We start from the raw sequence: 14,432 nt of genomic DNA on the forward strand, positions 1-14,432 counted from the left end.
CCTTTATAGTTATTTCATGTTGTTTGGAAATCACAGAAATTAGGCAGAAAAAAAACCCCAAGGGGACAAATACAAAGGAACAGCACAGCAAATCCCCAACAGTCTGCTGCCTGGGCGGCCGGGGCATCCTCGGGGGACGGGGCAGGGCTGCCCGGGGCTCAGCTGTCCTCGTCGTCCAGGGACTCTGAGTCCATCTGAATCCTCTCCAGCTCCGGCCGCTCCTTCCCCAGCCCATCCAGGTCGGGCCCCTCCTGCGTGCTGCTGTGGAGCAGAGCACGGTGGGCATGCACAGCCGCTCTCCAGCCCGCGTCCCTCCCATGGACAGGGGCTGACCATCCTGGCGGCGCAGCCCACGTGCAAAGCGGGGCCAGTGCAGCTGTACATGGAGTCCAGCCCTGCTAGTCAGGGCAGGCCTCCGGGCGCTCAGTGTGGCCTGGTCAGGACCCGCAGGTGCCTCTGGGGCAGCAGGAGGAATTGCCCTCCTGGGGGCCAGGCCCAGGGCAGCCCACAGCCTGGAGCTCCCTTGACCGAAGGCCTGGGGGTCAGGCACATAGACGAGGCTGGGAGGCCAGTATGTGGGGAGGTCCCTGCTGCCAGTACCATAACAAGCACCCACTGGGGCAGCTTGGATATTGGGGTACGTTAGGAGGTCCTCAGCACGGCCAGTCCCCCACTTACTCGTTGTGTAACACGTCTTCAGAGGAGCCGCACCCTGGGCCCTCCTCCGAGTTCTGGCCTTCCTCCTGTTCCTTGTCCTCTGCGTTCTCTCCCTTCTGGGACATGGCCTCGCCATTCACGGAGGCTGAGAGGTCTGGGTGGGAGAGAGGCTTATGGGACACTGTGAGACTGTCACTGGACACCCTTTACCCCTGCCTGGTGATAGCAGCATATGAGCCATCCGGCTTAGGGACAGGGGTCCTGTAGGACCCTCGGCCCTCCCTGAGGGCTCTGGCCCCGTGAGCCCCACTTCACCAGCCCCCCTGGGCCCCCCGGATGCTCCAGGACATCAGCTCCCCTCATGCTGGGGCTGGCGGCGCGTGGTGTTTCTGCAGCCCACCCCAGGTCCCTGCCCATACAAGGGACCGGGAAACGAGGGCCATGCCTGGGGCAGAAGCAGAGGGACACCCCATCCGGGCTGTCCCTGGGGCTGCGGAGGCTTCAGCTGAGCCGACTTGGCCTTGGTCTGAAGGGCTGCTCTGAGCACTTCTCACGGGACTAGCGGCCCTGGCAGGAAGGAAGGCCCTTCCATCACAGGCCACTGCCCCTCCCTGCTGGAGACGCCCTCTCCCTGGGGGGCTGGCCTGTGCCTGCAGCACAGTGCGGCCTGACCCCAGAACACAGGTGCAGCCTTTCGGGCTCTGCGGCTCAAGAGGCCCCACAGCCTGGCAGTAGTGCACCTGGCCAGCCTGCGCAGAGTGCCGAGGGGAATGGGTCACCCCGGCCGTTCAGGGGAGCGCGGAGCTCTGCTCGGGGCCTGGATGGCCTGCCGGGCCCTCACCAGCATTCGCCTGGTCCTCGGACCTCTCCACAGGGGTCTCCTCTCCAGCCAGCGCCTCCTCAGCCTTCTCCACCTCGGCCCTCTCCTTTTCTGCGCCGGTTCTGGTCACCTTCTGGATGGCCTCGATCTTTGGCCCCAGGACCCGTGACTTGAGCCGGGTATAGACCTCTGCGGCTTTCTCCATCACCTCCTGGTTGGCCTTGTAACGGCGAATCTGGCCCCCGGAGAGGCCTGGCTCAGGAGGTGCAGCTGGCCTCCCAGCAACCTGAGACCCTCTCCCCAGCTGCCACCCCCAAGGGTGACCCCATGGGCCCTCCCACTCTTCCACCCACCAGCCCATCACCCCCTTCCTTGTCAACCCAGGGCTGGGCCAGGAACCTGGGCGTCCTGAGCAGCCCTGTGCCCCACCTGCCACCAGCTCCTTCTGCCCTGGGCTCCCGCATACCTTTTTCAATGTGGCCACCACATCGGTGTTCTTCTGCAGGATCTGCGAGGTCACCTGCAGGGTCCCCAGCTGCTCTAGTGCATTCAGACACCTCTTGACGTCCTGCAGCGCCAGGAGCAGAGTGAGGAGGCACAGCACCTAGCTGGTGGGGCCCCAACAGGCAACAGGACACCCTGGGGCTCCCCCTGGAGACAACGGGAAGGACCCACAACCAGGAGGACTGGGGTTGGGGGCACCTGGTGGGGACACGAAGTGCTGCACCTCAGGCCAACCTGGGCCCTCCCCCTGCCTGGGGCACTTGCCACATGAGCCAGGACCCTGTCTTGTCTCCCTCGGGGCCCTGATCTGCCTCAGCTTCCTGACACTTCTACGAGAGCTTCAGACTAGGACGCAGGGGGACTGCTTGGCGCAGGGAAGTGGTTGGTGTGACTGCCGGACCCCAGGGAGGGTCTCACCGGATTGTCGACCTTCAGGGCAAACTTGATCTCGCTGTGCAGTTTCTGGAGCTTCTCCTCCACGGAAGGCTCTGCGGCCAGGAGAGAATGCAGCGCATGGGCCTGAGCAGGGCCGAGGCGGCCCCACACCCGCCTCATTCCTGGCGGCCCTGCCCTGGCACCACTATGGTGACAGCAGCCAGCTCTTCCATGGCCTCCCCGCCTCCCTCTCGGAGACCTTGGGCAGCAGTAAGTATGGGCAGTAGGTCCTCACCTTTCTTCTTCTCCACCTTCCGGTCCAATGGGAACCCTTCTGACCGCTTCCGGGTCCGTTCCACCTTCATGGGCCTGCGGGAAGTCGCGGCCCTTAGACCCCCCGCCATTGCCACCCTCCCTACGGAGGGCCAGGGTCTGCAGGGGGTGACCTGTGGCCACAGAAAAAGGAAACCTTCCAGAGGCCCTGGAGCCAGGAGGAAGGGTCAAGGCCCAAGGAGACCAAGGATGTCAGCCCCACCTCCGGTTCCTCCAAACAAACGTGACATTCCAGAATTTTTTTTAACACATCACTAATGGTTAACACGTCACTTATGGCTACATACATAAAATTCAGCAAATAACTCATTAAAACATGCTGACTGGATGCACTAACAGCAGCAGGCACATACCCACAGCCCACAGCTCCGCTCGCCCAGTCAATGCCAGGAGCACCCTCAAGTGGCGACCACAGGTGTCCCCAGGCACCGCCCAGTGTCCTCTGGGGGCAGCGCCCCAGCTGAGGGCCGAGGCCCAGGGGAAGCGGAGTCCCGGAGCAGTGGCTCCGGGTATCCTGATGAGGCCCAAGAACAAGGCACTGCATTCAGGCCCTGGGCCCCTCCTGCGAAGAGGCTGGGAACCTTGGGGACCAGGAAGGGCGGGGTCCCCCGGGGGCTGCAGGAGGAGGCAGTGGGTTCCCCACCTAGTTCGGGGTTTCTCCTCTGGGCGCCCCCTCTTCTCCTTCTGGCTGGGCCTCCTCGTGGGCTCTGTGCTTTGCGGTTGCAATTTCTTAGCTGATTTCTTTCCCTGCAGCAGCCAGAGAAAGGGCAGGGCTGGGGTGGGCGGGCAGCAGCGGGCGGCAGGACCCCCGAATGCCCCTCAGCAATACAGCCAGACGCTTCTTGCCACACTATGTTTGTGCTTTGGGGAGTGGATGGAGCGGGTGGGATGGGATAGGAAGGAAGACCCGGGTCCGGTCTGCCCAGGGCCGCAGCTTCTCAGGCCCTGGAACTCGGTGGCGGGACAGCCCCACCACATTCCTCCTGCTCAGCAGGACTCCTGGGGCAGGGAGCTTGGTCCCCCTTTTGTGACAGAAGAGAGAAGAGTGTCACCCTACTTCCTCCATTGTGTGGGACTCAGTCCAGGCGAGGGCTACAAAGGCGGGGTGCTGATGGGCCTGCAGTACACATGGCGCCTGGTGGTCACCACCGTGCACCACAGCCACCTATCTGCTCCGAGGTACATGTGCCTACCCTCCCCGACGCGGCCACCAGAGGGCGCCCACGAGCACCCGAGTCAGGTCCCCTCCGGTGCCCGCAGCCCTCCGGGGCTCCCACCTCCCTCACGTCAAAGCCTAAGTGCTCCCTGTGGCCCTGGGGTCCCTCCTCACTGTTCCTCCAACGTGCCACACAGGGGAGGGCCTTTGGGATGCACTGCGCCCCCTGCCTGGGATGCTTTTCCCCGTTATCTTTCCCGATGGCCTCCTTCACTTAGACCCTTAATGTTCTCTCCTCAGCGGAGGCCTTCAGGGTCTGCCCTGTACCAACTTGGAACCCCCCTGGCAGCAGTCTGACGCTGCCCTATCCTCCTTTGCACACACTGCAAGCCCCGCACCGTCCTCACGTCGTGTCCTGCTGCCCCCAACCCTCTCCAACGTTCCACTCACACACTTTGCTGCTGCATCCCTGGCACCCGGCACGGTGCCCAGCGCATGCCAGGCGCCGAGACGTGAGCTGGATAACGGGAGGTGGGTGCCGGGAGGGCCCCGTCCCAGCTCCGGCCCACCCTCCGGCGCCCGCCGACGGTGGGCGCCCACCTCTCTCTCCAGCTCGGCCCCGGGCTCCGAGTCGGAGGTGGACGGGGGGCCCCGGCTCCGGCCCTTGCGGCCGCGCTTCCGGACGGGCTCGTCCTCATCCCGGAGCTCGTCGCCGCTGCTGGCCCCGCTGCCCGCGGGGGCCTCCCCGCGCTCGGCCCGCTCGCGCCGCCGCTCCCTGTCCTCCTTGTCGCGCTCGCGCAGCCGCCGCAGCTCCTCCTCCCGCTCGCGCCGCCGCCGGGCCTCCAGCTCCCGGCGCCGCTCCTCGTCCCGCCGCTTCCACTCGCTGATGCGGTCCACCTCGTCGCTGTCGCTGGGGGCGCGGGCGCGTCAGGGCCCGGCCTCGGTGCGCCCCCCCCCACCCCCGGCCCCGGGGCCCAGCCGGCGCCCACCCCGGGCGGGCGCCCACCTGTCGCTGCTCGAGCTGCTCGGGGGCCGCTCAGGCTTCGGCTTCCGCCCGCGGGCTTTCGGGGGAGGCTTCTCCGCTGCGGGACGGGAGGGGCACGTGTCCCGCACCGTCCCCCCCGCACAGGGCCAGCCCGGGGGGGGGGGGCCGGAGCCGCGGGGGGGAGCGGCCCTGGGGCGCGGGGCGGGCGGGCAGCGCCCCTACCTGGCTTCCTGCCCCGGGGAGGCTTCTTCACGGACACATCCGAGTCAGAGGAGGAGGAGGAGGAGGAGGACGCGGAGGAGGACGCGGGCCTGGGCACAGCCACCGGCTCACCCTTGGCCCCGTCTGATTCCCCTTTGGAGTCCGATGCCGAGGCCGACGGCGCCTTCTGGGGGCAGCCAGCCAAGGCAGGGATAAGGATCCCCGGCCCCAACCCACAAATACCCGCCTCCCCAGACTGGACACGCGAACCACAGGTACCCCAATGTGGCGGCAGCCGCCCGATCGCTGGCTGGGTCACAGGGTGCTGGCAGGGGGCCTCACACCGCACCCACCCCTGCTGTCGAGTGAGGACGCACACTGTGGAGCTGCAGCTTCTCCGAGAAGCAAGAGCTCGTTTTCACACAGCATCTCGCCTGGGGGCCCGTTAGGTGGGCAGCCCTCCTCCATTTCTGCCCCCAGCTCTCCTGTCCCCCACGGCACACGCTAGTATGTGTGCACACATGCACCATACATGTACTGCATGAGCAAGTGTACACACAGGCTCACATTACATTTTGCACACTCACACCCACCACACATGCCCATACACAAAGCATTCTCATGCACACGCTTGTACACTCACACTCTTGTACATGGGACATGGCACACACTCCTACATGTGCACACACCACACATGTGGGCACAAAAGGAAAACAGAACACCTCTACCTTTTTCTTCCGTCCTGCAAGGGGGCCACGCCGTGGTGCACGGACCACGGCTTTCTTTTCGGGAGTGAAGTCCTGGGGGAGAGAAGGGAGTCCACGTGGGGCCCACCGGCCGGCATCACCCCCCGGCCCGCCCACTGCAGGAACCCATCACCCGCTCACCTGGTCACTGGTCTTCTCCGACTCCGACGAGCTTTCCGAGTTCTCCTCCTCAGATGGGGACACACTGGCTTGATCCAGGTCGCTGGAGGCCTTCTGGGCTCGTTTTGAGACTGACATCTGGAAATGGAGCAGCCCCGATGGGTCAGTGGCTGGGAAAGCCCAGGCTGGGCCGACTGCTCACAGCCCAGGGAAGAGCTGAAGTGCTGGAACCTTTGTGGGGGCGGCAGGGACCCCTTTGAGCATCTGATAAAAAATAGGGATCTTGAACCTTGAAAACATGGTTCTCAGTGAAAAAAGCCAGTCACGAAAGGCCAGCTCCTGTCTGATCCCACTCCTAGGAGGTCCCTAGAGGGTCCCCATCCACACAGACAGAAAGCGGGCAGTGGAGCCAGGAGCTGGGGGAGGGGGTGAGGCATAGTGTTCACGGGGACAGAGCTCAGTTTGGGAAGCTGGAACGTTCTGGAGATGGAGGGTGGGGATGGTTGCCTAACATGTGAAATGTACTTAAAATCACTGAATTGCATACTTTGAAATGATGAATTCAATGGCACGTGAATGGTGACCTCAACTTTTTTAAAAACATGTTTTAAGAGGAAGGCCAGGGAGAGTCGGGTACTGGACGAGAGCTCAGGGTGGGAACGGGGCCGGGGCAGGTGTCACCGGGCCTCTGGAGCCCCCAGGTCAGGTGCACCTGCCCTGCCCTACCTTTAGGGCCGATGCCTTCCGCTTCAGGCCGCTGTTGTCGCTGCTCTTGTCTGAGTCCGAGTCGCTCTCCATCCTGTCGCTGGCGGCTGCAGCAGTCACGGCAGTGACGGCCATGACCCCACGGTCCCCGTCGTCCTCACTCCTGCCTGCCGGGTCGGCTTCTGGGGCTTCGCTCTCGGAGGAACTCACTGGCTGGGGGCCGGGGGTGCAGAGACCTCGAGTCACCCCCAGGCTTGGGTGGATTTCCCATCCAGGACGGCGACCCAGAGGACAGCACCCATCAGCAGGGTCTCAGATGTCAGTCTGGCCTCCTCGCTTTCCTAATAGGGGACCTGAGGCCCAGAAAACTGAGAGCTGAGGTGAGAGGATGAGGTGGACACGTGTGGTGGGTGCTAGAATTCCGGCGCTGTGGGGTTCAAGTTCACCTTTGGCAAGTGATTTACAGCCCTCTGAGCCTGTTTCCACATCTGAGCAAAGGGGATGGCACCGTTTGGGCCTGGTAGGGCCAAGGCAAGGATGAGACAGGGTGGCACGTGACGTCCTTAGGATGGCGTGCAGACTGGCAAGGGGTCTACTGAGGTTTGCTTTTTATTACTGCCGTCCTCATCTCGAGTGGGAAGTAGGCCCAGGATGGGACGTCCAGGCCTGTGACTTCTGTCTCACCCAGTGTGCCTGCTCAGGCTGGGAGAGCCACAGAAGCAGCCAACACTCACAGGCGCTCCTCTGGGGGGGGCACACGCCGGGCCCACTGGCACCTTCAGGTGCTGTTTGTGAGCAATGGCTGGGGGCCAAGTGGGTGACAGGCACATAGATGTGGATAACCACCACCCTGCCTGGGGGAGCTGACCATCTAGTGGAGGGAACAGCAGCACCCATTTAAACACATCAATGTCACCCCGTGGTGCCAGGCAGAAAGAAATACCCGTAACGTGGGGGGTGACAGAAGCACATGGAGGTGTAAAGTCAAGGGGACCCTGAGGTGTGGCTTGCAAGGGGTCAGGGCTAGATGCATTCTGGAAAGAGGGAATGGGAACAAGGGGAGGGCGGTGCGGCTGGGGCCCAGCAAGAGCGAAGATGCCGGAAGAGGGTGGGGGGAGTCAGGCCGGGCCAAGCGAGGGCCAGTGGGGGTCTGAGATTGGGCACGAGCACAGTGACAGGCCACAGGGCTCTCGCGCGGGTCCACTGATGCACTTGTCCTCGACCTTGTATGTTTGTGGGAGGAAAAGAGATGTGCTCTAGGCATATTGAGACGTCTCTCCTTGCCTGAGGAACAGAATGCCTGCCACGTACCAGCTCTGTGCTGGGCGTTGGGGCTACAGTAAGACAGCCTCATGGCCTCCCTACCCTGGGGAGTTCACAGGCTAATGGGAGACGGGCAAGTAAACGCAGTACAACCCGGCCCGAGAGGGGTGGTGCTCCAGCTCCTGGGTGCCCACCCAGCCAAGTCTTGAGCGTAAAATCTGACTATGTCACTCTGTGGTACTTTTTTGCTCGATAACTGAATTATTTTTTTTTAAGAAAGAGAGAGATTGAGATTTTTTTTAAAGCCATATTCTCTGGAAACAACCCAAATGTCCATCTACTGATAAACAAAATATGTGAATTAGTTATAGACTGGAATACCATTTGGCCAGGAAAAGGAATGAACGTCTGACATACGCTACTGTGTGGAGAAACCTCGAAAACGTGTTAAGTGAAAGAAGCCAGAAACAGGACCAGATATGATTCCGTTCATGTGAAATGTCCGGAATACATCAAGTCATAGAAATAGAAAGTGAATCGGCAGTTCCTAGGAGCTGGAGGGTGGGGAGAATTGGAGGGTGACTGCTAATGAGTTTCTCTGCCGGGTGACAGGAAGGTTCTGGAGTTAGAGCATAGTGATGGCCATGCAAAAGCCATGCTGGCGTAGGCTTCAAAATGGTAAAAACAGTGAATGTTATGCTGTGTGACTTTTACCCTAAATGAAATAAAGAATATTATAGAAACAGCCATGTTGCCTTGATGTGATTACTGGTGGGGCTGGTGGACCAGAGCAGGGCACACACGCTGGCCAAGGTAAAGAGAGGACGACAAAAATCCCAGGGAGAATGTCGGAGTGTCCAGGGCCACGCCTCAGGGCACACGCCCAAGCCCAGGGTCGGGGGCAAGGAGAAGCGGCAGCCTGTGCAGCTAGGTGGCCAGAAGGAGGGAGGGGATGTGCCAGGGCCAAACAGAGGCTGAGGCGAGGCCTGGGCACACATCAGAATGGAAACGCGCAGAAGGGGAATGTGGGAGAAACGTGGGACAGTCATGCCAGAGGAGAGGCTGGGCGGAGGGCATGTGGGCCATCAGGTCACCGCACTCACTCTTGCATAAGTCCCCCTGGGCTTCCCCACCAGGAGGCTGTGAGCCAGCCCCAGCCCTCACGTGGCCGGGCTAACAGTACACATCCACTGGGCGAGAAAAATGAAGACAGGTGTTATAGGGCCTCTCGCCCGGCACCAAACACCTTTAGTCTCCCGAGTCACTGTGATCAAGGGCCCTCGGGCAAGGCGACAGGGCCCTCTGTGGGTAATGCGGGATGAGATTAAACAGTACAACAAACACTATGTAGGCCAAGCCCCGACCGTCAAGCACTAGGGGAGAGCAATGGTACTTTCATGGTGCCCTTCCATTACACCTCTCCTCTGGGTATTTCTGGTCGGGATAGAAGGGAGATGTCATCCCCCGTTTGCCTTGGGGGTGGGGGAGGAAACAGTGGCTCGGAGGGGAGGTGATTAAATGACTGGCTCAAGCACCTTCAGCAGGAGGGACACGCTGAGCCGGGGAGAGAGTGACTTGCCCTGAATGGTGAAAACCCTGCTCTAGAACTAAGAGGTCTCTGGTTCTAGCTGGGTCCCTTTGGGCCTCGGTTCGCTCATCTGTAAAACGGACAAGATGCTACCTGCCCAGCCCACTCTCAGGACTAATATATGGACCAAAAGACAATGAAGTTGGACCCACACCAAGACACCATTTTTCACAGCCTGGCTTGGCAAGGGGGTGCAGGAATGGGCCTTGCCGACCACACCCCGAGGGAGCACCCCCTGTACTAAGGCTTTCAGAAAGAACAGGGCTGTTCTCTGCAAGTCGATATGGACCAATCATCAAGATACACAGTCAGGGAATAAAGCAGAGTTGAGAAGCAGATGCTTTAAAACAGCAAGCGACATATGGTTTTCTATGAACAGAATCCTGGGGGGGGTGGTATATAAGGACTCGGTAATTCTATCTTTTAGATAGGAAATTGAAAGAGTGACCAGGAGGTAGTGACTTTTCACTGTCTGCTCTTTTGTACCTGAATCCATATTCCCACTCGAAATGTAAAAATAAACGAAAAACCCCAAGGGTGAAGGAGACAGCTCAGGTCCCCATAGAGCAGAGCCTCCACAAACCGGCCATGGACTGGCCCCATCAGAGGCCCTGGGGATGATGTGCGGGAAAAAACTCCTCAAGGTTCCCACGCCTCAGGCCTTGGCAATGCAGCCCAAGCCTCTAGGGGTCTGCATTATAAACGGATGTTTGGTTTGGCGGCGTGGACTTGTTACAGCGGCAAACAGCAGAATGAGCTCTCATGCTACAGCCGCTTCTCAACTGGGGAGGCCGTATGGGGCTGGTTTACAATCCAGGTGGCCCTCTGAGTGTTTCATTTCCTCGAGGGCAGACATCCACGTGGCGCTTAGCCAGCTGTGGGTGTGCAATAAATATTAAATGGTGGGATGATTCACCAGCAGGCAACAAGCTTAGGACCAGTAACCAAACAGAACTTGAGCTGAGACCAGAGAAGGGTCTAATGGAGCTCATCTACCTCGAGGCTCTTTGATCCATTTACCCACGTCGGGGACGTGCTGAGCCGGGGAGAGACGGCAGGTATCAAAGCAGGGGAACCTCCTTCTTTCAGGCCCATCATGGGAGGTAAAAGCTAACCACCACCAACCCACCCCAGACGTGAGCCTGGCCTCTGGAGGAGGGACTGCCAAACCCCTGGGCTCCAGAGACATCTGTTCAGTGAACCCCAAATTCTGGACCATGAGCTCCCAGGCAGCAAGAACTGTCTTGTGATTCACCTCAGATTCCTGGCCCCTAGGCTGGCCTGTGCATAGTGGCACATGGCAGTTGTCGATACAGGAGTACCGACTCGGTCAGTGGGTGGCCTGAGCCACAGAAAAGACACCCCCAGATCATCCCAAGACCCCAACTTTTCAAGCAGAAGCAGATACCACATGACTACTCAATCCTGTCCTCATGCAAACCAGACCCTCCCCACAGACCATCGGAGTCTACTTTACTTTCCTGACAGCTAAGATCTGTCCCTTGTGGTCAGTTCCCTTGGCCTCCCAGCCAACCTCGAGTCCACCCCTCCCGAGATCAGGATACTGAGCTTCCCTGTATTTCCCAAAGAAACCCCAAAAGTGGTGGTTAAAAGCAGAATGGATACCCCAGCCCAGCTTCCCCTGGTGTGCATCTTACCCCAAAATACGCAGAGCAAGGCACCCCCTGCCATCCTTCGGCAGCTTTCCACAGCTTTTTGTGAATTTAGCTTCAGCTTTTCCAAATTCCTTCCTTTCCCTGGATGTTTTCAGACACTGGTTTGCGACTGAGCTGTCATCTCTGTGACTCTTGGTGCATTTTTCCCACCTAAGCAAGAACTCTCACATCTACTAACTCCTGCCTTTTTCCAAATCTAAACTCTGGCAGTGATGGGAGGGGTGTTATTGAAAGGAAAAGACTTTTTCCTTAGAAAACAAAAGGTTTTTTAAGAGCTGTAAGATCACTGCTTATACAGTCAGGCTAACCCTGGAGCACTAAGTTTCACCCAGTGTGATCCTGTACCCCTCCTCCTCACCCAGGGGACACTCAGCAGTGCCTGAAGACATTTATGGCTGCCACAACTGGGGCGGGCACCAGAGATGCTGCCCCACCTCCCACAGTGCCCAGGACGGCCCCCCCACTGTCAGCGATCGCCCCCAAGTGCCGATGGGGAGAAACCCTGTCCCAGAGGCCTCCCCTTTCCTACGAGACAAGCGAAGACCACCTCTGGACCCAGCACGCACCAGTGCCCAGCTTGACCTGGGCTCTGCAGACACCTCGCCGGCCTTCTCTGATCCTAGGTACTCACCAGAGGGGCGCTATAGCTGGCATGGGGATTGTTCTGGATCTCCCACAGTCCCTCATTGAAGCCTTTTCTCTTGTTGGGTTTCCCGTACTTATCTTTACATTTGTCGTAGGGAAACAGGTCCTTGGGTCCCAGGAAGGCTCTGGAGAAAGGAACCATGGGGCAGGTCCGAGGTGAGCCGGGCCCCCCTGGGAGGCACCAGAGGATAACATCAAGCCCAGCTGGGAACACTTACGTTTCGTGTGTACCAAAGAAGAAGATGGGGTACTTGTTGGGCGGTGGCTTCACGGCACCATCAGCGATGTCATCAATCTGCAGGGAGAGGCCAGTCAGGGGGTGGCTGCAGGGCAAGAGGCTTCCCCCACTGACCCAGGCAATCAAGGAGTAATTGACCAGGAACCTGGAGGAGGGCATGCTGGGAGGACGGGAGAAGCATCCCCTTCCACTTAGGCATCCGCATTTTTCTGTGCAAACCTGCCCCCCCCATGGCACACCTGTTCCCTCCCCCCAGGATGCTCTTGCCCCCAAAATAGGTGCTTCACCTGAGCAAAGCCAAATATGGTCCTCTGAGCAGCCAAGGGGTGGGACCAAGCTCAGCTTCTGTGAACTCCCAGGACCCTCCCACGGGAACCCCTCCCCTCAAAGAGGGGATCGGTGGTGGGCCTCCCAGAGCCTGCAGCTGGCAGCTCTGAGGATGCAGAGGGTGGGGGGGTGGGCTGCAGGAGACAAGCCCTGAGCATCCAGGAAGTCCCACCCTCTTCCTTCAGGCCCATGGGCCCAGGCAGCTGTCAGTCACTTCCCAACAGAGGCTAGCAGCCCCTTCACTTCCAATCAGGTGCTCGGAAATGTTCCGGGCTGAGAGAGGAGGCTGGAGTGGGGGGCGGGGGAGAGGCAGAAGCGGGTACTCTGGGAAGAAGGGACGTGCCCATAAAGTTTCATGGCTCTCTTATCAACCAAGAAAAGAAGCTCAAGCAAATCAGGTTACAGGGGATCCTCTTGTCCCCATTCTCTTCCCATCTTCTTCAACGCCTGAGGGCTGCTAGAACCTTCCGTGCCCCTCTCCCAGCTTCCTTCCTCAGTTTTCTGAGCCACTCTTCAAAGTTCTTGGCCCCTGGGCTCTGGGCCTCCGCCATCCTTTCCAAGCATCCCACTCCCAAACAGAAGCATCCTTAAACTCCCTCACCTTGAGGACCAGCCGGCCAAGCCCTCCGGGCTGGGCTTCTGTTCTGGCCTCACCCAGGACCCGCCTCTGAGCTTGAGGCCAGACATTCTACTGGCGACAGGAGCTCGGGACCGTTCTCTGAGCTGCCTGAGGCCATCCCTGCATCCTGTGGTGGTCTCTCTGCATCCAATCCCCCTGCTCTGTGCAACGCCCTGCTCCTTATTTTCTCCCACAGGGTGGGAGGGTCCAACAGGCAGAGAGCGAAGTTGAAATCTCCAGCCAGCCCACAGTAATGCCCATTCAGAGCCTGCGCTCCTTCCCTTCCAGCAGGACCTGCAGCCTCATCTTGCACTGCCCCCTGCTGCCACTGGCCCTCCCACCGTCTGAATTCCTTCAGTCCTACCACGCGTATTTCACCAATCTCAGTTCTGGGCGACTTTAACCCTAAGACCTGGGGATGACAACAACCTGCAGGTCCTTCCTGCCCAGAACGGTGCCTGGAATCCCACTCTGCAGATCTGGGACTGCCAGGTTCAGGACAGACACCCTTCAGACTGGACCCCTAAGCCATCTGGGTCCCAGCTTCCTCCAAAGGGGATGCCCAAAGTCCCCCTGGCTCAATCCCCTTCCCTCATACACTCTCTTTTTCAGGCTTGAGCCCCCTCGGCAAGGGGCTCATCTCCGAGTCAAGCATCAGGGAGGACCAGCCCAAGCTCCCCCTCCATCCTGCACTAGGGTTGCAGGGTGAGGGAAGGGTGTTCCCCCCATTCAAGTCATATTCCAACCACTGGTACCTGATGCCCCACATTTTCAGATTCAATTACCCTTGTGAATAGAGCCCCCAGCCCCATTTCTAGCGATGGCCTCCCTCAGCCACGCTCAGCCTTGACCCTCCACCTTTATCCCTTAATGTATTCCTCATCCCTAGGAGTTCTTCACACGTGGACCGCGGACCCCCAGACCCTAAGAACTTGCCTTTTCATGACTTGCCCATGGGGTCCTTCAATATGCAGCTCCCTCTTCCCATCAATTTGAACTCTCTCCTCAAATCCCACCTTCCTCAGCTCCCCTCACACCCACCGGCCCTCCTCAAACTTGAACCCTGTCCCCCTCAAATCCCACATCCCTCGGTTCTGGGACCCCCACGGTGGGGGCCCCTCAGGCCCGGCCCCCCCAGAGCCCCGGCGCGCAGATCCCCCAAGCCCGGGGACCTCCCAGCCCCCCGGCGCGCGGGTGCCCCAGGCCCGGGCCCCCGCCAAGCTCCCGGCGCACGGGTACCCCAGGCCCGGAGCCGCTACTGCCCCACCCCCCACCCCCCTCCTGGCCCATCTCCCGCGCGGCCTCACCCTGGCCGGCCAGTGGGGATAGCCCTTCATCTTGGCGAACACCAAGTCCCCGGGCTTGAAGGCGTGCGGCATGCTGGCAGCGGGAGGCCCAAGCCGCGGGAAGCGGCGGCTGCAGCGGCGGCGGCGGCGGCGGCGGCTGCGGGAGGCGAAGCCGGGGGCGGGAGTGG

At 60.2% G+C, this 14,432-nt stretch overlaps 1 protein-coding gene across 2 annotated transcripts; it reads right to left on the bottom strand.

Moving 5' to 3' along the window:
• Positions 1–5: 5 nt before the first annotated feature.
• Positions 6–14,432, bottom strand: HDGFL2 (HDGF like 2). 2 transcript variants are annotated; one of them, XM_036884002.2, is made up of 16 exons: positions 14,266–14,432; positions 11,993–12,069; positions 11,761–11,899; positions 6,624–6,815; positions 5,919–6,035; positions 5,760–5,831; positions 5,053–5,218; positions 4,852–4,927; positions 4,446–4,755; positions 3,333–3,436; positions 2,652–2,725; positions 2,399–2,469; positions 1,944–2,045; positions 1,499–1,712; positions 679–811; positions 6–258 (listed from the first exon to the last, which is right to left on the bottom strand). In XM_036884002.2, the coding sequence occupies exons 1-16, from the start codon at positions 14,335–14,337 to the stop codon at positions 159–161; spliced, it is 2,019 nt and encodes a 672-aa protein (XP_036739897.2). In that variant the 5' UTR covers positions 14,338–14,432; the 3' UTR covers positions 6–158. The 2 variants fall into 2 exon arrangements, with proteins under 2 accessions (XP_036739897.2, XP_036739894.2); XM_036883999.2 differs by having other exon boundaries at positions 8–261; positions 14,266–14,431.

This window comes from Manis pentadactyla, chromosome 12 (assembly GCF_030020395.1).
Source record: "Manis pentadactyla isolate mManPen7 chromosome 12, mManPen7.hap1, whole genome shotgun sequence".
NCBI classification, from domain to species: Eukaryota; Metazoa; Chordata; class Mammalia; order Pholidota; family Manidae; genus Manis; species Manis pentadactyla.